The sequence below is a fragment of the Lolium rigidum genome, chromosome 1 (genome assembly GCF_022539505.1).
Source record: "Lolium rigidum isolate FL_2022 chromosome 1, APGP_CSIRO_Lrig_0.1, whole genome shotgun sequence".
Lineage (NCBI taxonomy): Eukaryota > Viridiplantae > Streptophyta > Magnoliopsida > Poales > Poaceae > Lolium > Lolium rigidum.
In genome coordinates this window covers 325,692,628-325,714,925 of record NC_061508.1, presented here as the reverse complement: position 1 = coordinate 325,714,925, position 22,298 = coordinate 325,692,628, and the positions used below count along the sequence as shown (strand labels likewise).

The 22,298-nt window shown below is 44.0% G+C and overlaps 3 protein-coding genes across 3 annotated transcripts; all 3 read right to left on the bottom strand.

Annotated features, from left to right (window-relative positions):
- Positions 1 to 2,151: 2,151 nt before the first annotated feature.
- Positions 2,152 to 5,720, bottom strand: LOC124699208 (indole-3-glycerol phosphate synthase, chloroplastic-like). Its single transcript, XM_047231551.1, has 10 exons — positions 5,580 to 5,720; positions 5,226 to 5,438; positions 4,190 to 4,366; positions 4,032 to 4,106; positions 3,904 to 3,948; positions 3,642 to 3,806; positions 3,463 to 3,541; positions 3,234 to 3,313; positions 2,687 to 2,755; positions 2,152 to 2,474 (listed from the first exon to the last, which is right to left on the bottom strand). The coding sequence occupies exons 1-10, from the start codon at positions 5,718 to 5,720 to the stop codon at positions 2,391 to 2,393; spliced, it is 1,128 nt and encodes a 375-aa protein (XP_047087507.1). The 3' UTR covers positions 2,152 to 2,390.
- A 1,094-nt stretch (positions 5,721 to 6,814) lies between these two features.
- On the bottom strand, positions 6,815 to 11,113 carry LOC124684322. The gene is made up of 2 exons (XM_047218663.1): positions 10,319 to 11,113; positions 6,815 to 7,170 (listed from the first exon to the last, which is right to left on the bottom strand). The coding sequence occupies exon 1, from the start codon at positions 11,064 to 11,066 to the stop codon at positions 10,323 to 10,325; it is 744 nt and encodes a 247-aa protein (XP_047074619.1). The 5' UTR covers positions 11,067 to 11,113; the 3' UTR covers positions 6,815 to 7,170; positions 10,319 to 10,322.
- Positions 11,114 to 12,665: 1,552 nt separating this feature from the next.
- Positions 12,666 to 17,000, bottom strand: LOC124662822. Its single transcript, XM_047200617.1, has 2 exons — positions 15,752 to 17,000; positions 12,666 to 12,961 (listed from the first exon to the last, which is right to left on the bottom strand). The coding sequence occupies exon 1, from the start codon at positions 16,998 to 17,000 to the stop codon at positions 15,756 to 15,758; it is 1,245 nt and encodes a 414-aa protein (XP_047056573.1). The 3' UTR covers positions 12,666 to 12,961; positions 15,752 to 15,755.
- Between the last annotated feature and the right edge of the window lie 5,298 nt (positions 17,001 to 22,298).

Sequence of the window (22,298 nt, the reverse complement as noted above, 5' to 3'; positions counted from 1 at the left end):
CAACTGAATTGGTAGATTATGAAATCACATATTGGGCTTTAGGGGGCTATATATTTTGGTTTTAGATAATGAAATTGTATTTGATGGAACAAACAGTCACTTCTATTTTTTGCTACTACGGAGTGATGACTTCAGTATGTAGGTGGGAGATGGTAGGTTGCTTGGTTTCTTCCTAGCAGAACTGAATTCTTACTCACACCAGGGGCGAGTGGGAGTTGTGGCTGTGATTCGTGGCCAATGCTTCTAGGATTTGGATTTATCATGTTCTTGCACTTGCCACTAACTACTATCAATCATCATCTCGTAACCATCGCCGTTTGCTTCTTTGAAGTATAACCCTTAGTGACTTGCTTGATTTGCAAGTTCAGCCATGGTAACTTACCAAAGGAAGTAGAAAATAACTTTATTCCTCTTTCTGCTCTGTTTTTTTATGCTGCAGAGCAATTCACAAGATAGTATACTTTATGTAGATGCATAAGAAAGAAACGTCTGTGTGTTTAATTTTCATAAGTGCAGAGTGATGATCCTCAGTTGCTGTACATTCATAGCATTCATGTGCACATTTATATCTCTGTTCTTTAAGAAGGATGATTTTTGTTGCTTCCTGCTTGAATGCGCAGGCTTACCTGCATATACAAGGAGTGGTTGATTTTTTTAATAAATCACATATTGGGCTTACTGAGACTAGATGTTGAAAATTAGGTTATTGAAATTGTATATGATGGGGAAGTTCAGGTGACTTACCTGGATACCATGCGACTATGGGATGATGACTTTGGCATGATGGTTGGAGAAGTAGACTTACATGGATCATTCTAACACCAGTGGGGGTAATTGTCCCTGTAATACGATGCCAATGCTTCTAGGATCTTGAATTCTTGATGTATCATTTATTTTCAATAGCAAGTTTGCACTTGGCATTGCCATATCAGATTCTTATGCTTTAGCTATTGCAGAGCGGGCAACACAGCATAGGAATCAATTTGGAATCAGCTAGTCAAGAGGAGATCAGACGTCAGGCAGACTTGGTAGGGAAAGAGATTGATGAAACTTTGAAAAGTCTGAGGTAATGTGTGTTGTCTTTTCCAAACACTCCTCTGATCAGTTTATGTTGTTACCTGTTTTTAAGTCCACGTACTAAGCACACACGGTTTTGCCTGCTTGTTTTTCTGAAGTTTGAACAGGGACAATGTACTAACGCTTTGGCAGGAGATAGCTTGGAGTGCGAAGTTGTAGTTTGGTACTTTCGCTGCATTAGAGCTCGTTTTATATGCTGACTCCCGCCGCCGCACACCTGAGAAGTGACTTGAGCGGTCATTATGCCCTATTCCCCCCGTAATTGTGCAGTGGCGAAACTACCAGTTGTGTTTATGTCTGATCTGTCAGCGCTCATCTTGTGGCATATGTTATGTAAGACTCCGTTTGTCCATGTTTCTGTCTACTTTGACTGGGTTTAGTTGGCTCTTGTCCTGGAGGAACTACTCTATTAATCTAATTTGTTCGAAGGATTGTTGTACTCCGTATGCTAGTTGGTTGACTGTCATGGTCCTTTTCAGAGACAGAAGAAAATATATGAATTTGTCGTGTTTGTAGTAGGCCCTAACATAACAAGCTTACCATTAGCGCACAACTTATGGTTACAAGATAAGTTCAAAAATAATCTTTAACAAGCAAAAGTGCGCTAGTGTGACACCTGGTGGGGTGAACAAGGTAGCAAGCTGGCCTGGGTGAATCCAAAGGCGACATGCTGCTCTTCTTCCTGTTTTTTGGACGAGTGAGTATGCTGATGACATGATCCCTAAGTTCAAGTTCATCATGATGTTCCTCGCTCGTTCCTGATATGAAAGTGAGAGTGGAGTGAAATCAAGTTCTGAAGGTTAAAAAAAACAGGAAGAAGAGCAACACTTGTTGCAAATAAGGACTCAAGCTATCGTTGTAGATTGACCCCAGGGGCTGTTCAAAACTGACTCTCAAAAGAACCGTGCCTTTACTAGTGAACTACAGCTCTGGCTTGGCACGCCCCAACCGAACTCTAAGAGAAAACATTTTCGTTCACCGAGATAGGTGGTGCCATGGCAACTTACAGAATGAAGAATACAGCTATTACCTCTTCAGATACTGAGGTTCTCGACAACACAACCACATCCGCTGTTTGCTCAAAAGGTAAAAACCCAACCAGTCAACCACTTCATATTTCTTTGTACTTGATACACAACCAGCAGATCATATGTTTATTCCTCGCCAAAAAATGATCATACATTTTATTGCCCATCCCAAAGAAAACAAGAGATTTTGTTGCTCATCCAAGAGAAACCAAGAGAAAGTTACTCCTCACGCTGTACTTTGGCAGCTATTACTAGTCTACTACCAGCAAGCCTGATCTAGTTGTCTCAATGCAATAGTTCTTTCCCAAAGAGCCCAGCAATGGCTCGTCCAGGGTCTTCTTGCTTCACCAAGGATTCTCCTACCAAAACCTACATCATCAACAAGAGAACATTATTCATCCAGGAAGTCGAATAATTAAAATATTTAGACGGGCAAAGAAAGTCATGGCTGCTTGATAGCTTCTAGCAAGTAGCATATATTTTTCCGGGCCAAAACTGATGTACATCCAGAGGGGAAAGTGCATTTTTAAAATCACAGGGGTAAAGATTTTATCAATCCACGAGCAATCAGATGAACTTACAGCGGAGACGCCAGCATTCTGCACATAAGCAACATCATCTGGGTTGAATAGCCCTGATTCACCAACAACCTGAAAATACATAAAGATTGGGGAAACAAATCAGCAAAAAAATTATGACAAACATCTGCCGTCATAGTATCAAATGGTCCTTGCGAATTCATGAAACTTGCAATCAAGTCCAACAAAGAAAGCAGCGTTCGACTTTGAGGTGCATGCAGCATTCAGCATCGTAACTATGATAGAACTCTAGATAATATAAAGTTAATAACACCTATAAGTTACTGTGTACAGTTCGGTTGTGAAGCATAATTTCTCCCTGTTTACTTTTACTGTAAAAGATGCCTTTTCGAATGCATTCAGATAGTTCTAATCACACTACCAGTTTATGAGTTCATATGGCGTTTACGGGCTTTCATGGCTTCTAAAGTTTTTCTAATAAGTTTGTTATTTACTGTATGTCTCTAACCATTTAGGCATGCCTTCCAACGACTAACACCAATGTTTTTCTAGACTAAAAAAAAGATCACACATTAGCATGGGAGATTACCAATATTCCCTTCTCTCTGATGGCATCGCCGTGCTTCTCCAGCAATGTCTTTGTGTTTGAAGTATCCACTATAAATGTTTCTGCATCATAAATAATTTTTGACATGATAAGAAAAACGATTCAATCTAAGTAAAAATTGTTGGCCTTGACCAATGCGAATGCGATGAGTCAAAAGTTGTAAAATAAGAATACCATACTTAACAAGGTGAGTGCCAGAAAAATCTCATACCAAGGCTGCGGTTGTTGATGCCAATAAGCTGCACACCATCTATCTTCAGCACACGCTCCATCTCCCTTTCATCATGAACCTATAATCAACCAAAAACTTAGTTTTGTGCAGACTATAGAGATCAAATTATATTCATGGAGCTCCGCAATAAGGAGAAAAAAATGAAGGCTATGTCAAACCTCAATAAGAGCTGTCAGTCCCAACTCATTGCATATCTTGAGGAAGTATTTTAAGTCGAGATCAGTTAACACAGCAGCAATTAGCAGAACTGCATCAGCACCAATCGAGCGGGCATAATAGATCTGCCATTCATCAATGACAAACTCTTTGCACAGAAGGGGGCACTGCATTTACAACAGATACAATGGTACGCTGAGAAAAATGGCAACTCGGAGTAATCCTTTTCACATGTAATGAACATGCATATCCATCTATTATTACCTTCACTTCTGCTTTGCGCACCTTCTGAAGATTCTCAAAACTTCCCTGTAGAATTAAATACGTTTAGCTTGCCCAGTAAATACAATATATACTATCCCTAGATACATATACAGTTTCCAACAACGAACCTGAAAGTACTTCTCATCAGTCAAGATGCTCAAGCATGCAGCTCCATGCTTTTCATAAGCTCGAGCAATTTCAACCTAGAACATTTTCCGCGCTAATTATTTAACTGATCTCTGAAATTACTAGATCTCATGGCAGTTATGAAGGAGCCAGAACTCACAGGATCGAAGTTCTCCCTGAGTACACCCCTACTTGGTGATGCCTTCTTGACCTCAGCAATCAATGCCGGCACCCCATTACGCTTGTAGGCCGCTGCCAAAGCGCCATAGAAGTCCCTTGTAGGAGGGGCCTTCCCTGCAGACTCAATCACCTCCTTTAGAGGATTCCTGGCAAGCCCCTGTAGAAGAACATTAGCGCCCATCATATATATGTCGCCATGCCCCCCAATGTCATAAGAAACATGCACAAGCATATGTCATTTGAATTTGATGCTTCACAGTGGAATTTCACAGAATGCTGAATATCCTGTTGCCATCATTTAACTTAATTAGATTTCTTGTCCTTCATACCTCACCATGTATCACGTGGACGCTAGGACGTACGTATCCATACTTACGTGAATCACTCCTGCATCTATACAGGTATTAATATTTTTTTTCCTTGCGAAGCACTAACATGAGGACAATCGCATCAATCCACAGTAAGGCACCTGCGATGATCTTCAGAAGCACTAATGCACATGGAAAAAGTTCATCTCTCATTTTTTTCATAGGCGCATACTGAAGATCCTACAGTTAATGAAAGGTGCCTTTTCCAGGATTAAGATGGAGGTCTGAAAGAAGACTCCGATTAGCAACCCATTGGATATCCAGACTCCCCATACATTTTCGTTGTATAGGCATAACACTGTCAGTAGTTTCAGTTAAGGCTATAGTACTGTATGTGTTCTTCGCCAAATAAGGGATGACATATGATGACCAAGTCCTTTGAAATCTGACAAATGCATAAACATATTCCGAGCCATGCCGTGTTTTCATTGCATGTTTAAATAATATTCCTGCTTATTACGAATTATAAAATGGCCATCATTTTATTTTTTTCCAAGGGGACATCATTCGAGTTATTAAGTTGAATAAGACCCAGCCCAAATATAAATAAATATGACAACGCAATATATATTTCACAACGTCAAGGTCGACCATGGTGAAGCAGATGTATACCCGATAGCAGGCGGGTTGCATGTACTAGTATTATACCTGTGCTACTTCGATCTCCTTGTCCCAGATGATCTTCTCGAGGATGTTGCGCGGGGCCCCCATCACCTCCTCGACCTCCTCCATGGAGGCGGTGGGGCGGCAGTGCCGGCGGATGCGGATCCCCTGGCTGGCCGCGGCGTCGTTGACCGCCTTGGCGTCCTCCAGCGCCGCCGCGTTCAGCATCTCGTCCCGCGCCAGCGCTCGAACGGTGCTCTGAAAACGAGCGGCAGAGGGGGATCCTCTTAGTATAGAATTGAAAACTCAAACCGAACTCTGAATTCGTGTCCCAAGAAACCGGGATCAAACGGATCACGGCGGAGCAGAGCGGAGGAGAGGGGAGCGGGCCGCACGCACCTTGGGGCCGGAGCGGAGAGGGCGGGGCCGGGTGGCTGCGGCGGGGACGAGAGCGCGGACCCGCGACGGCAGAGAGGAGCGGGCGGCGGCGGGGGACAAGGGAGAAGCTCTGAGCTTTGGCGAGCCGAGGATGGCTTCCATTTGCGCGCGAGGTGGCGTGGCGGGGGTTGGTGGGATGGGGGTTGGTCGGCGATGTGCGGTGGTGAGGTTGGTCGCAGGTGATGTTTTATAGCGCGGACGAACGGCGGGGACGGGACGGCGGCGGCGGGAGCAGTAGCGGGTCAGCAACGGTCGGACGCCGGTGGTGCTCTGATGGCGATGGCAAGGCTCAATCTTTGCCGGGGTAAAAGTAACCTGGAAAAGAAAAAGAAAAGAAGAGCAGCACGCCTATCACGTGCGCTCGTGTCGTGTCACATGCTCAATCCGCCACGGCCTATTCGCATGTCACTGTCCTTCGACATGCACAGCTAGAATTTTATTGCTCATCCGGTTCAAAATAATTGATTAAAAATGAATCTATTTACACACTAAAATATCTTCTGTACTTCTTTTGATTCGAATTAATTGATTTAATTTCATCCATGTACGGATGTATCTAAACACGTTTGTTGGCTATATACATCTGTATCTAGATAAAATTAAGTCAATTAGTGAAGATAGTATAGATATCTATTTTTGAGCAACAACATGAGGAAGTAGTAAGATTTCTTAACGGGTTTTAGACTTTTAATTATCTCACAAAAGTTCAGTTGCAGTTTAAAAAAATACGGTTATAATTTTAATAGATCGGTGAAATTTCGCAAAAAAAAGGTACTTTTGAACTGAACCCTGCAAAATCTTCATTTCAATATCATAATTATCCATCCAATAGGTATGGGAAATATTACCTAAATCACTCATTGACTCTACTATCACCTAATTGTTACTCCCTCCGATCTCTCTTAATTGATAAAGATTTAGTACAAGGAGGGAGTACTTTCTAACCCATATTTATACTCGATGAAAATTGCATTGTGAGTGCTTATAATTCTTTTCATTTTATATGACATTGGTGTAATAAAGAATCATGTTAACAATGATTTTTTAGTTTAATGTGACCTCTATGATTATAGACACATATGAGCTTTTAAAAGTTTGCCTTGCACCATATTCGGTTAGACAAATACTAGCCTTGCACAGTTACAAGTCTTTGTAATTCTTTGGAACGGAGGGACAATCCGCTGAAAAGAGGCTCCTTAAACCGTAGCCATGTCAGTACATCTTCCAAAATGCTGTTGGGAGGTTCAGAACTGTTAAACACTTCAGTGCCACGTTCTATATTAGGCTGGAACAACAACCACGTGACTGATGTCGGTTACACTACACTGACCGAGTTCCAAATCTAGACCACTAGAGCATATAAAAAGAAGAACAAGTCAGACATCAGTCATGAGGACGGCATCAGGCATGAGCACCAACAGTGACTAGATTCATAATTTCGTCTTGTAGGCAAGACACGATCACATCCAGGCGAAGTCCATGCTGCCGAAACCAAAAAAAACTTGGGAGCCCTGAAGATGGAAATGCTGATCTGGCCATGGCTCCGTCGAAGCTGTTCAAACAAGACGATGAATTAATATTCAGAAGATATAGAAGAATTTTCACATCAGGTCGTTACGGACTCGAGAGTTCACGAGCAAAACTGGAACATATTGTGGAGGCTACATGGTATGCAGTATTATCAGTTTACAAGCAAATGGAACAGATTTGGAGGCTAAGTACCTAGTGTTACAGGCAGAAGCAGAATAGAATTTTCCCCATTGACAATATCAGTATGAACTGAATTTGAAATATGTAACGACAAACACTCATGCGTTACGCAGTGTAATTTGTGATGCATTGTAATGCATAGTGAGGCAAGTATGCAAACATAAACAAACGAGTCACAAACTTATAGCCTAGGAAGCCTGAAGCTCAATGTCGACACCGCCTTCAGCCTGGAAACAGGTCAAGCCACGATGGGAGGTATCGTCCGAGATAACTCGGGTTCGTGTATCTGCTCCATGTTTGACCTGCCCCCAGTTTGCAGAGACAGTGAGGAGGCTGAAGCGAGGGCAATCCCCGCGCTCTTGTTCTGTTGTTCTAAGCAAGACCTACAACAACCAGAAGCGTATCCAGGGGTGCCCATGGCACCCCTCCAGAACTACAAATGCTCTTTCACCTATTAAAATTTGTATTAATCGTGGCTAAATGTAAAGGCTCACAGGGAAGTTTTTAAGCTTGCACCACCACCGATTTCATCCTAGATTTGCCACTGCCTACAACCTACAGACGTTGAAATTGATTGTGCTGCTGCTCACTGAATGCTGGTCATCAGAACATGTCAAGGTGATGTTTCATCTATCTACAGAGAGATTGATAACTTCAAAAGAAATGTGTTCCGCTTTTCAGTTTCCTTAGCTAAAAGAGATTGCAATAGTGACGTCCATGAGGTAACTAAACTGGTTCCTGTAGCTGTTTAAAAAAAAGTTGGCTCGTGTAGAGGAAATTGCAGGCTTCTGGCACCTGTTTGTCAGCCCAGGTCTATCTCTGTATTCATGGTGAATCCTAATGCTCATGTTTCATGTGAATTTTAACAGGGCTATGAATAATTGAATATAATCACTAGGGAAAGTGTTCATAGGTTGGCTTCGTGGAGGTTCAGACTGGTAGATCCAGGTCCCAAGAAGGTTATTTGTCTGTGAAATTCTGTTCAAAATGTGGTGTGCACTTTTTTTGCAAGATATTACACTCCAAATTTCTGTTTCCGTTTCGACTTATGTCATAGGTTGGTCTTGCTCACTTGAATGGTATTTCCTTTTGCTATCCCTATTCTGTTTGCAGTAACAAATTTTACTCCCCCCTACTTCGATACATGTTGTACAGAAATTATAATTTGTTCAATGGACTTGTGTAGGTCACCTCTCTGTGCCCATGCTTGCCGCTAGCTAGGGTAAGGACCACTAGGTGATGAAGGATTATGTTTTTGTGTTGATCGACGGCAAACTGAGGACCTCTATGAATGTGCGCCAAAAGTTAGAATGAGCTGCACATAGTGCAAGAGGCAATAAATTTAGAAGAGGCAAACAGACTTGTTTCTGTTAAAATTAGACATGTGCTGCAAATAGTGCAATGAACTGCATTTTTACCTAGAGGTAATAAATTTAGACAAACGATTCATGCTGTAAGGTGTGCGTCAAGTGATGTCCCAGCACAGAAAATCACGCATTGCTGCCGGTGTTGCGTCAGGTGTTATCCGTTCTAGTTCTATCTAATCAAGTGGGAATAGCATCTCAGCCACAGCGTCTGCTCGCCCAAGCCTCAATTTTCGAGTGCCTGAGCCAAGATAATGAAGTTGCTGGGGTTGTCTAGGCCAAGCTAGAAATCTATCGTCCAGGACACTAACCAAACAGATGTCCCAGGGAAGCTCCTGGATAGGCACGACATGGCCAGGACACAAAGTAAACGGGCTCTGCTTGCCTGTGTGTGCTCTCTACTATCCTACAGAGATTAATGGCATGAATTGGTAACCTACAGATTCATTTCGAAGCAACAACGAAGATAAAAAAAATATATAGCTGTGAAGAACTGAAGATGACTAAAAGTCTAGAAGAAAAACTTCAGGCAGAGAAGGGGAACATATTCATGTAACAATTGTCAGCTCAGATAGTACATATTCAAGAGTTTACAATCAAAATGGAACAGATTATCTGGGGCTACAGAGTATACATAATTACAGACAGAAGTAGAGTAGCATCTGTCCAAATGGTAATATTAATCTCAACTGAATTTCAACATGTCACTGCAAATATTCACTATTATGTGTATAGCGGTTTAACTAGCAATGCATGGTGGAACACAAAGCCAAACAGAGGCATGTAAGCATAAATAAACAAGTCCTGGAAAACTTGGATCATGCAAAAAATGGTGCCTTTCTGTTGCAGAACTTTTCATATAACCTAAGTAGTCTACAAACTTCTAACTTTGGTATGTTTGAATAAGAAACTTAGAACTTACATCACAGAAGGAAAAAGGAATCTGGGGTTCCACATTACCATCCTACAGAGATTAATGCTTATATTTGGCATATACTGGGAGACTCAGAAAAAGGCAGGTGAACTGTTCAAACTATCTTATAGAACAAAGAAAAAAGAAAAACTGTGTGACCCACCTATGATTGACCTTATGAGGCTCATTCAAATTAAACAGCTTGTGCTCGAGCACAAGTTGTTCATGCTATAAAGAGCAGTGAATCAGGCTATAGATGAGAAGGTGGCTAAAAGTCAAAAATTAAACTTTATTTTCTGCATCCTTATATTAATAAAGAAAAAGCAGCCAAGATGAACCGTGCTTGGATGAAACAAATTTTAAACTGGATCCATACAAGTATTCCTTCTACACCTTGAATATGAAATATATAAAATAGTTGTCGTTATGTAGCATTTCCGTGATTTCATTAGGCCTAAAATAACAATGGATGCATAAGCGATGTGAAAGATCATTTTTATTGTCAGCTTCCCTCCAAATGGCGATTGGAACAAACAAAACAAGAAATCACAATTATGTTCCTGAGCTTGATTACCCACAACCACAAGAAAAGAACCGGTGCTCAATCGTGCAAAGGAATGAACGATCATAATAATGAACTATAAAGCATTAGACAAGCTGTGTGCAAACTAAGAAAGGAAGGACATAAAACTAGGATGCAATAGAAAACTTACCACTTCATATTGCCGGTGAAGACAACGATGGCGGGAAGTTGGTATATATCCACGTCTTGGACATGGCAAACCCAGAAGATTTGCCACAAACTCTCTCACGCTGCAACGTCTTGACATCAACTGAAATATATTCCAAGTCCATATGCGGGGTTGAGCCTACGAACCGCATGGGTCCAAACTTTCCTAGGAGCAAGTACCTCCCAGTTGCAGTTTTGATATGATGCTGGCACCCAGAACCTAGTGAGATTGTCTTCTCCAACTGCCACTGGCTAGAACCCTCGGCTTTGTTTCCCCTGGTGTAATAACAGAGATCAAATTTGCCAGCTAAAGTTTCATCAAGGATGCCGAACAGTCCAAACCTGCCTTCCCCTGCCTCCACAATGGCTAGACCTAGCGCACACCATTTTCTGGGCGGGAGGTCAGAAATGGAGAACTCCATCGTACAGGTGTCAAGCACGAGCAACTCTTTCTTCTGACTCATGGTGGACTCCCAGTAGAAGCAGCCATACGCGTAATGGCGCTCGTGAAACTCAGGGTCGAACGGTGACACCACGGTTGACTTGCCCTGGCCAAGGAGCAAATCCCTCCATTCCTTGGATGCACCAGCTTGCCACTGTCCAGTGATTGAAGAGAAGACCAAAGCAGCCAACCTAGTACTGAAATGTACCATCCATATCACACCAAATGCAGCGTCCGCCTCTTCTTCAAGGGGGACGAGGAAAGGCTCGCACCAGGGCTTGTGTTCCATGGCCGTGTGCGCCACCGAAGCGACTAAGCCGTCAGGTACTGGGGGAAGCAGGACGTACCCCCGGTGCAAGGGGTCGCACACCGCAAGCTCCATGGAGACCTCGCGCTGCAGGCCCTCGCCGGGGCGGAGGAGGAGGACGCGTCCGTCGCGGATGTCCTGAACGGCCCAGCTGCCGTGGTTGGGGAAGAAGGAGAAGGAGAAGTCGGCGGCAGAGGCGAGCGCGCGGGCGGCGGGCGCGGAGGGGTGAGGCGGGAGGGCGTGGTGGAAGCCGTCGCGGTCGAAAAAGGCGAGGAGGGGCGGGTCGTGGAGGCGGCGGAAACGGCGGAGGAAGGATCCGTCGGCGTCGACGACGAGCCGGCGGAAGGTGACGCAGGCGGCGGAGGCGCGGGCGAGGTCTTCTGCGGCCGGCAGACGGAGGAAGATCTCCGCCAGGAGGTGGTCGGGGATCTCCGTCAGAGTCGTCGCCGCTTTCCTGCGACCGCTCCGACGGCGCGCGGTGGAGGTCGCCATTGGCGTGGAGGGGCCGAGGATGGGAGCTGGAAGCCCGGCGACGGCGGCGGAAGAGCTGCCAGTTGGAGGAGGAGCCAGCCGCCGCGAACCCTCGTGGAGATGGAGTGGAGTGGAGTGGAGTGTGCTGCCTTTGAGAGAACGTGAGCGTGCTCCGTGCTGCCGAAATGGGCCTTGGATCCAACTTGGGGTCATCTTGGGGTCCAGAATAAAGTGTTCAAAATGCTGAGCTACAAAATTTTCAATTCGATTCATAATTATCCACCCAATGGCTATGTGCAAATATTACCGTATCATGATCATACCGATGCATGTAGTCTATTTTTTGAAAAGATTCAAATATGTTCCATGAATTCTCAAGAAGTACTAAAGCCCCGCACACATAATAAAAATTACATCGAGATCCTCGAACCACCTTAAGACCACTACTGCCGCTAGAGCAAAGCCGCCGATGCGTTGCTGTAGACGCTCCCTTACCGGAGCTAGACTAACGTTGTTGATAACAGTAGGGAAGTCACACGTGCCTATAAGGATCAATGCCCTAGAGCCGAAGTCGTCGCCATTGAACCCTTGAATTGATCTGAAACTTCTAACACCAAACCTATAACACAACACACGTAGACTGGACAAGATCCACCACTACCATGCGAATCCCCGCCCTCGAGGCGCCACCAGCAAGATCGCCGCCGACGAGGTGGAGGGGGAGGCGGGTATACCTTATTCTTATCCCGCACAACACCGCCATAGTCACCATAACGACTTTGCTGGTTGACCGAACTCTAACTTTAGGGACTCTTCCACAACGCCGAGCGCAGGTCCGAGGTCCCCACCCCCTCCCACCACCGGAGCGGCTAGCAGAGCAGGCGAGGACCCGTCGATGCCCGATTGTAGACGGCGAGAATGAGGCAGATGGCGCCGGCAAGCTTCACGCTATGCAGGAACCGCTGTACCTATGAGAGGCGCCGCTGCCCATGCAACGCCCGGCTCTGACAACCACAATTGCATCCTCCACACGATCATGTTCTGACCTGCATCCTGGATGTGATCTGTGTAGACATGCAGGGTAGAGAAGAAATCACACAATGTATCCTCGATAGACAGGACCGTTAACTTCATGTCACACTCTTACGCATGTTAGGAAGAACGACATAGACATGACCACTGCCAACTGAAGCATACTGTTAGTTTGCAGACTCTAATAGGCAGGGAACATTCACAAGGATGTCACACTAATTGACCAGAAACATAGATACGACTAGCGCTCAGTGGAGCAATGAAGATTGAGTCGCCTTGTAGGCGAGGTGATCAGTTCTGAGAGAACTCCACGCTACCAAAACCAAGAGTTTCTTTGAGTTGACAATGCTGATCAGATCACTGCTCCGTCGAACCTGAAGAAACAATACAGAAGTTCAGACAGCAGAGAAGAATTATGGGAACAATTTCTACAAAGATTCAAGAGTTCACAAGGAACACGCTATAGAGGTCTTATATTGGGCTAGATAAGAACTAGCAGAATAGCATTTGTTCCACTGGTGATACTGATCCCAACTGGATTTTTAAATATGTGACTGATGTTTAGCACTTTATTTTGCAATGCAAGTTGGAACACAGCAGACAGGGGCATGCAAAGCAATAAACAAAAAGAAATGAGTCCCGGAAATATTAGGTAGTGCTAAATTGCTAGTTTCCTGTTGAGGACTTCATACATTTCCATTTTTAGGTAGACTTCATATATTACCAAGCACTACTAACAAACGTCTATCTTAGGTTAGCTTCAAAGAAAAAAGTTTCTAACTTACGTCACTAACAGAGATGCATCAGAAAGAAAAAACACTTCTAACTTCGGTTACCGAAGGAGATACATGAGAAGGGAGTTCCAAAGAAAAAACACTTCTAACTTACAGGAAATACATCAGAGGGTTCTTGGACTCTTCGTTAGTCACAATCAACAAATCATAGATTTTTCTGTACAGAGCAGTGGCTCGCTCATGCTTTCAGTTGTGACCATACCAGTTAGGCAGATTTATTTCGAAACAACATCATGAGGGGAAAACCCGATATACTTGAAAATGACCAAAATAAAACTTCTATCCCTCCTTATATTTGTAAAGTGAAATTGGACATGAGTCATGCTTGACTGTAATGATTTTCTTTCCCGAGGTAAAACACTCCCAAGGTAAACTGGATTTATAATTGCATTCATTCTCCATTACCTTGACCATCGAACTATTCTTTGACAACAATTATTGTTACCCGGTATTTTTATGATTACATGAAACCTACAATAGCAGTAGATGCATGAGCTATGTGAAATATGTAATCTCTTGTATGACTCTTAAAACGGGAGCTGGAACAAACAAGACAACGAACCACAACTATCTTCTAAAGCTTGACCAACTTTCCCACAGGCACAAGAAAAATAACTGATACAAAATCATCCAAGTAAGAATGACCAAGTGCAAGAATGAACCATCAAGGATAGACAAGTGTCTATTGCATGCCCTCTATCACCCTACAGAGATTAATGGCACGCATTGGCAGACCAAGAGAAGAGGCAGGTGAAATATTCAAACTATCCTAAAACACTCCAAAGGTAAATTGAATTTATACTTGCATTCATTCTCCATTACATTTACCATAGAACTATTCCTTTGACAACAATTACTGTGACCTAGTATTTTTATGATTACATGAAACCTACAATAGTAGTGGATGCATGAGCTATGTGAAAGGTCATCTCTCTTATAAGACTCTTAAAATGTGAATTGGAACAAATAAGAGAACACGCCACAACTATATTCCTGAGCTTGATTAATTTCCCGCAAGCACAAGAAAAATAACTGATACTAAATCATGTAAACAAGAATGCCCAGTGCAATAATTAACTATCAAAAAAAATACAAAATCTGTATGATAAATTGAAGGGAAGGACATAACTAGGACGACCGACGCATTAGAAAGTCTACAGCTTCATATTATTGGTGAAGACAACAATAATGATCGGAAAAATGGGTAAAATTTTAATGTATAGGCTTTGTGTTGTGCTAGATATAACAGTATCACAAGCATTACAAGAATAGCATTAGCCAATATGTGATGTTGATCTCAACTGGAATTGAAATATGTGACTGCAAAGTAACACTTTTATGTGTCTAGCACTGTAATTTGCAATGCAAGTTGGAACACAGCCAGACAGAGGCATGTACATAAAAGGAAACAAGCTCTGGAAATCTTTAAATCATGCTAAATTGGTAATCTAGTGTTGCAGAACTTCGTCTATTACGTAGTAGTGTAACAAACTTCTAGCTTAGGTGTGTTTCACAGAATAAAATCTAACTTAAGTCATGGAGGGAAATCTATTAGGGTATCAACCTGTAACTGATCTTATGAGGCTGATTCCAATCAAACAGCGTGTGAGCAAGCTACTCTTTGCTATTAAGAGCAGTGGATAAGGTTGTTATTTGAGAAAGCGCTACTAGGCAGATTTATTTCATTCATACAAATTATTGAAATGGCAATGTAAGTACTAACTAAAAGTGGCATTGGCTCTGAGTCTTTCTTTGCAGATATGATCAAGAATTTAATGTAATCTAAACATGCTTCACACGTCCTAAGAGCTCTGGCGCTATTACCATTTTAAGTTAAATATGCTTCACTTGTGCGGGAGAGCAATAATTTAATTCTGATATGAAAAATGGCATTTACTGTATATCCTCGCTGACATATAGTGCTATACTACATGTAATGAAGACAATGTTATTTCATTCCTCATGTGGCTGTTTAGTTAATTCATTTCGTTGTGCAGTTAATGACCTGTTTGGAGGGCCATGGGCACCTAGCAACCGGAGGCAACCTACAGATGCAGTAGGTAACCCACAAGCAATGTGCAGAGTTGAAGATGATCAGAAGAAAACTTTTCTGCCTCCTTGTATTTATAAAAATGAACTGAAATGGATGGGTTTGACTGTTATGAATTGTACTGAGGTGAAACACTCCAAACAAGAGAAAGAATCACAATTATGCTCGTCAGCTTGATTAGCTTTCCCGCAACAACAAGAAAAATAACCACTAGTAAATTGTGTAAACAAGAACAGTCAATTGCAATAACGAGCTATCAAGCATTAGACAAGTTGTGTGATAACTATGAAGGGCAGGACATAACTAGGATGAAAGTTTACCATTTCATATTGTTGGTGAAGACAGCAGCGATGGCGGGAAGTTGGTATATATGCGCGTCCTGGACAAGGCTGCCCCGAAAGGTTTCACAGAAACCTTGTGAAGCTGCAATTCCTTGACATCCATGGAGAAATACTCCAAGTCTGGCATCTTGAAAGACGAGCCTACCCACCGTGGGGCATCGGCGCTTACGAGGAGAAAGTACCTCTCTGTTGAAGCCTTGATATAGTGCAGACACCCAGAACCCAGCGTGATTGTCCTCACCATCTGCCACTGACCGCCCCTGTTCTGTCTAACGGTGTAGCAGAGATCAGGTTTGCCACCTGCAGGTTGATCGCGAATGCCGAACAACCCAAGCTCGCCTCCCCCTGCCTCCAGAATGGCCACTCCAAGCGTGCCCCACCCCTTGGACGGGAGGTCGGTGATGGAGAACTCCATCGTTCGGATGTCGAGGACGAGCAGGTCTTTCCTTTTGGCCATGGTGGACTCCCAGTAGAAGCAGCCGTATGCGTAGTGGCGTCTGAGGAATGTCGGGTCCAGCGGGGAATTGGATGCCGTGGGCTCCCGCACCGACGCATCCACGGGCGACTCGACCCTGCCGCGGAAGAGCTCGCTCCAGCCCTTGCTCGCCGAGGGGAGCCACTGCCCAGTGGTCGAGGAGAAGACGAAGGTGGCCAGCTTGGTTTCGCAGTGTACCACGCAGATGACTGTGAATGCTGTGTCGTCGTCGTCGCCGAGGGGCGCGAGGCAGGGCTCGCACCAGGGCATGCGCGCCACGGGCGCCGGGTGAAGCAGTACCGAGGCGGCTAGGGCGTCGGGGAGCGGGGGCAGCGCGACGTACCGGCGGTGCAAGGGGTCGCAGACCACGAGCTCCTTGAAGACCGGGGCACGCTCGTCTGCCCCGTGGTCGCGGGCGAGGAGGACCCTGCCGTCGCGGATTTCCTGGATGATCCAGCCGCAGTGGGGTGGCAGGAAGGAGAAGGCGAAGTCGGCTCCGGCGGCGGCGAGCGCGGCGGCGGCGGGCGCGGAGGGGTGGGGCGGGAGCGCGGGGTGGAAGCCCTCGAGGTCGAGGAAGGCGAGGAGGGACGGGGCGTGCAGGCGGCGGAAGCGGCGGAGGAAGGGGCCGTCGGTGACGAGGCGGCGGAAGGCGACGCAGGCGGCGGAGGTGCGGGCGAGGTCCTCTGGGGCCGGCAGGCGCAGGAATATCTCGGCCAGGAGGTGGCCCGGGATCTCCGGCAGCTCCGAGGCCATGACCTAGGCCGGTCGCCGGAGGATCCGGGCGTCGGAGGGCGGCGTATTTGGTTCGCCGCCGGGAAGCCTTGAGAAGGGGAGGCGTCAGCTGTGTGCCGCTGGACACGGGTTTTTTCTTTCCTTCTTTTGTCTACTACTGGCGAAATGGGCCTTGTGACCTGCTCGGGGCCAACCTGGCCGAAATACCGAGTGCACGTGATCGGCGTGCGGCTCTTCTTTTGTTTTCCGAGCCATCGCCATCAGAGCATCAGAGAATACTCCAGTTCAATGTTCATGATTATTGTACTGTACATAGAAAAGAACAACTTTTTTAAAATAAAAGTGGTTGTGTATTACTTAAACATCATCGTTTGGATTATAATCTCTCAAAGTCAGCACTACAAGAATGGCCCAAGGCGTCGACGGCCTGCTGATAGGCCGCTCGCTAGAGCCGTCGGCGTAGCGATGTCCTTGCGTAGAAAACGTTACGCCGACGACTACCCTCGGCGTACTCCGAGCTCTCGGCGTAGGCCTGGACACGCGTCCCTCCAAAGCCAGGCCGTGACGGCGTTATCACGCTGTTAGAGCTACGCTGAGGGCTGCCCTCGGCATAGCCTCCTCTCTTTTTTTTCTAATCTACGCCGACGGCGACCCTTGGTGTAGCTTTCAACTTTTTTCAGTCCACACACCCCTCCTCCCCGTGGATCACCTTTTTAAGTTTCATCTAAATGGCAGAAAATGATAAAAAAAAATCAAAAAATAAAATCATTCGAGATGTCCATGTGTTATGTCGTCGGGTTGCAAAAGAATTTAACAAAATGAATTTCGACCCTTTTTGCAAAAGTGTGTCATGTATCGGTAAAATGGCTTTTCTGGTTGCATACGATGTCGGAAAAAATGTATAATATATCAAAATGATCGTGGGAAAATGTTATATCCGAATTCACCGGGATTTACCCGGTTGGCATTTTTTTAGATTCTCAAAATTCCAAATGGAAATATGAAAAGCATGGAGATTTTTGTTTTTGCTAGAAACTCAAGATTTTATATTTTATTTTAAAAAAATTGCATCCTCTACACAAAGATTATTATTACTTAACCATTGATGTCTATTTTAAATAACTGTTTAAAATTCAAAATAATAAATAGTTGTGATATAACGGTCTATGGGTTAATATGATTGATATGGTAGTATTATGAACAATGTTTCGATTTTTTCATGGAAGCTCAACCGGAAGGAACGAAGATGTTAATCGTCCGGACCCGTCCGGTCCAAACCGACCGGCTTCCACGCCGGACCCGTCCGGTCTAAACCGGATTTGGCGCTTGTGCCAGCCGGGCACTATCCAGTATGCCCGGAACCATCGTCCGGTCACCACCCGGCGTCAGACCCGGTTTGAACCGGACCGGCCGGTCCCAGGCCCGGTCGACCGGCCCCCAGTGACAAGGTATCGACTTGTCAATGCCTACAGATTGTAGTCTAGGGTTTTTAGGGAAGTAAAGGGCAAGTAGATCTCGAAGGTTCGGCCGGAAAAGTACTCGACTGCTATGAAAACTAGGGTTGTGTTGACAATGAAATCGATGTTTTCTTTGTCCCTCGACTCCCCCTTATATAGGAGGCGGAGCCGACGGTTTCGTGATGTACAAGTTACAAAGTCCGGAAGACTATCTGAGTCTGTCCCGTAATAGTTACAAGTCGATATTCCTATTACAACTCTATCTTTCCAAACTATCTCTCGACTGGGCTTCCGGGCTTCATAAACTTCGGGTCGTGGGCCTTCAGTAAACCCCGGGTACCATCTTCGGCAGGCCCATTGGGGATGCCTATGTCAGTAGCCCCCGAGATTTTGCTTGAACCGAAGAATCATGGAAAATCTCCATCTTTAAAATTACCAAATGACTTTGATACGTCCCCGACATATCCATAATTTCTGTCGTTCCATGCTTGTTTTATGACAATACTTACATGTTTTGCTTGCACTTTATGATGATTTCATGCATTTTCCGGAACTAACCTATTAACGAGATGCCACGGTGCCGGTTCTCGTTTTCTGCTCGTTTTTGGTTCCGGAAAGGCTGCTCGGGCAATATTCTCGGAATTGGACGAAATCAACGCCAAACCTCCTATTTTTCCCGGAAGGCTCCGAACACCGAAGAAGAGTCGGAGAGGGGCCGAGAGGGCCACCACACCATAAGGCGGCGCGGCCCGGCCCGGGCCCGCGCCAGCCTATGGTGAGGAGCCCCCGAGCACCCTCTCCGCGCCGCCTCTTCGCCTATAAAACCCCTTTCGACCTAAAAACACGAGTACCAATTGACGAAACTCCGGAAAGACTCCAGGGGCGCCGCCGCCATCGCAAAACTCCACTCGGGGGACAGAGTCTCTGTCCCGGCACCTCGCCGGGACGGGGAAGTGCCCCCGAAGCCATCTCCATCAACGCCACCGCCTCCATCATGCTCCGTGAGTAGTTCCCCCATGGACTACGGGTTCTAGCGAGTAGCTATGTCGGTATACTCTCCCCCATGTACTTCAATACAATGGTCTCATGAGCTGCCTTACATGATTGAGATTCATCCGATGTAATCGGTGTTGTGTTTGTTGGGATCCGATGGATGATACATTATGATTAGTCTATCTATAAAGTTTGTGAAGTTATTGTTGCTGCAATCTTGTTATGCTTAATGCTTGTCACTAGGGCCCGAGTGGCATGATCTTAGATTTGAGCTCTATACTTATTGCTTAGATTGTATCTACAAGTTGTATGCACATGTCACCGTCCGGAACCAATGGCCCCGAAGTGACGTAAATCGGGACAACCGGAGGGGATGGCGGTGATGTGAGGATCACATGTTTTCACGGTGTGTTAATGCTTTGCTCCGGTACTCTATTAAAAGGAGTACCTTAATATCCAGTAGTTTCCCTTGAGGCCCGGCTGTCACCGGCTGGTAGGACAAAAGATGTTGTGCAAGTTTCTCATTGCGAGCACGTATGACTATATACGGAAAACATGCCTACATAATTAATAAGCCTGATATTCTATCTTAATGCTTTGATTCCTATCAATTGCCCAACTGTAATTTGTTCACCCAACACTTGTCACTTGTTATTGGAGAGTTACCACTAGTGTAGATCGCTGGGAACCCCGGTCCATCTCTCATCATTATATACTCGTTCTATATGTCATTGGAAGTAGTATCAACTATCTTCTGGTGCCATCGCTCTCATATTGCTATTACCCGCTGCGTGTTACTCGTTACTACTCGCTCTCATATTACTCGCTACTTTCACATCACCCCTGTTACTAGTGCTTTTCCGTGTGCAACTGAATTGACAACTCGCTTGTTAAGACTTATAAGTATTCTTTACCTCCCCTTGTGTCGAATCAATAAATTGGGTTATACTACCCTCGAAGACTATCGCGATCCCCTATACTTGTGGGTCATCAAGACTCGTTTTCCGGCGCCGTTGCCGGGGAGGCATAGCTCTACTCATAAGTTCACTCGGGGAGTACACTCTACCTCTCTCTCTGTTTTATTTTATTTTGTTTTGCTTAGTTTACTTTTTCCTAGTTTACTTGTGCTTAGTTTATTTCTGTCTAGTATTATTTTGCTTAGTTACTTTTTGTCTTGTTTTATTTTTCTCATATACCCAAAAATCCATAAAAATTTGAAAAACCTAAAAATTAAAAACTGCTGTTATGGGAGAACCAACAACCTACTTGGAGCTTATAGAATGTTATAATAATTATAGAAAATCAAGAGCTGGTGAAGTAATGAGTGCTATGGTAGAAAAAGTGAATACAATTGCTAAAATCTTGCTTAAACGCCATGATATAAACTGTTGCTCTCAACAGGATACTAAACATCTTAAATTTCAATGTGGCTTTAGTGAGGAATTTTTAATTAAGAACTATAATCGGAATTGCTATATTCATTATGGGTTCGAAGAGGTAGAACAATTTGTCGTATTTATGGGAGCTTCTGAGATCGAATCCTTCATGGTTGAGAATTATGAAACTTGTGTTGTTTGTAAGGACCTTAAAGATTATGTCTCTTCCATCCTTAATTGTTGCATAGAATGCTTCAGTGATAATCCTTATATCCTTGATTATAAAGAGAGACACATTAATGCACAAGAATGCACTCACAATTTGCAGGAACCTGCGGAAGAAGAAATTGATGAACCTGAAAGCTCATCGGATGAAAAAGAGGAGGAGATTGATGAACCTGAAAGCTCATTGGATGAAAAAGAAGAGGAGAGCGACGAACAAAAGGAGGAAGAATGGATTAGCTACCCATGCCAACCTTCTAATGAGAGTAACTCTTTATCTCTTACACTATTTGATTGTCCTCCATGCTTACCGAAAGAGGTTGAATGTTATGTTCCTGTGGATTCTCTTGAAATATTGCCTATGAGTAAAACTTGTGAGAATAATTATGCTACTATTATTTATGATAATCCATGCTACTTTGATAAATCTTATGATAATGCTTTGTTTGTGCCTGATGTCGAAATGCATGATACTAAAGAATTTTGCTTAGCAAATGTTTATGATAAAGCTCTAGATGATGGTCCTATGTTACTTGATACTATTAATTGTACTACTAATGAAAATGGGATTGGAGAGTCCTTGACTTATTCTATGAGTCCCATATCTCTTGAGATTGATCAACTACCTTGTTATATTATTAATAAAAGTAAGTTTGAAAGTTTTTATTCCACTATTCTTGAACTTGATAAAAATTATGTGTTTGGAAATCATGAGAAGCATGCTGCATGTGATAGTTATATTGTTGAGTTTATTCATGAAGCTACTGAAAATTATTATGAGAGAGGAAAATACGGTTGTAGAAATTTTCATGGTGCTAAAACACCTCTCTATATGCTTAAAATTTTGAAGTTATACTTGTTCTATCTTCCTATGCTTGTTACTTTGCTTTTCATGAACTTGTTTATTTACAAGATTCCTTTGCATAGGAAGCATGTTAGACTTAAATGTGTTATGGATTTGCTTTTTGATGCTCTCTTTTGCTTCAAATACTATTTCTTGCGAGTGCATCATTAAAACTGCTGAGCCCATCTTAATGGCTATAAAGAAAGCAACTTCTTGGGAGATAACCCATGTGTTATTTTGCTACAGTACTTTATTTTATATTTGTGTCTTGGAAGTTGTTTACTACTGTAGCAACCTCTCCTTATCTTAGTTTTGTGTTTTGTTGTGCCAAGTGAAGCCTCTAATCGAAGGTTGATACTAGATTTGAATTTCTGCGCAGAAACAGATTTCTATCTGTCACGAATCTGGGCTGTTTTCTCTGTAGAAA

What these genes read in the sequence shown, in the direction of transcription:
- LOC124662822 (XM_047200617.1), bottom strand. Translation starts at nt 17,000, where the DNA reads ATGGCCTCGGAGCTGCCGGAGATCCCGGGCCACCTCCTGGCCGAGATA.
- LOC124699208 (XM_047231551.1), bottom strand. Translation starts at nt 5,720, where the DNA reads ATGGAAGCCATCCTCGGCTCGCCAAAGCTCAGAGCTTCTCCCTTGTCC. An exon ending in AGGAGATCGAAGTAGCACAG is followed by an intron (nt 4,367 to 5,225) that starts GTATAATACTAG and finishes GTTCTTCTACAG; the next exon opens with GGGCTTGCCAGGAATCCTCT. An exon ending in TGCGCAAAGCAGAAGTGAAG is followed by an intron (nt 3,807 to 3,903) that starts GTAATAATAGAT and finishes TTGTAAATGCAG; the next exon opens with TGCCCCCTTCTGTGCAAAGA.
- LOC124684322 (XM_047218663.1), bottom strand. Translation starts at nt 11,066, where the DNA reads ATGGAACACAAGCCCTGGTGCGAGCCTTTCCTCGTCCCCCTTGAAGAA.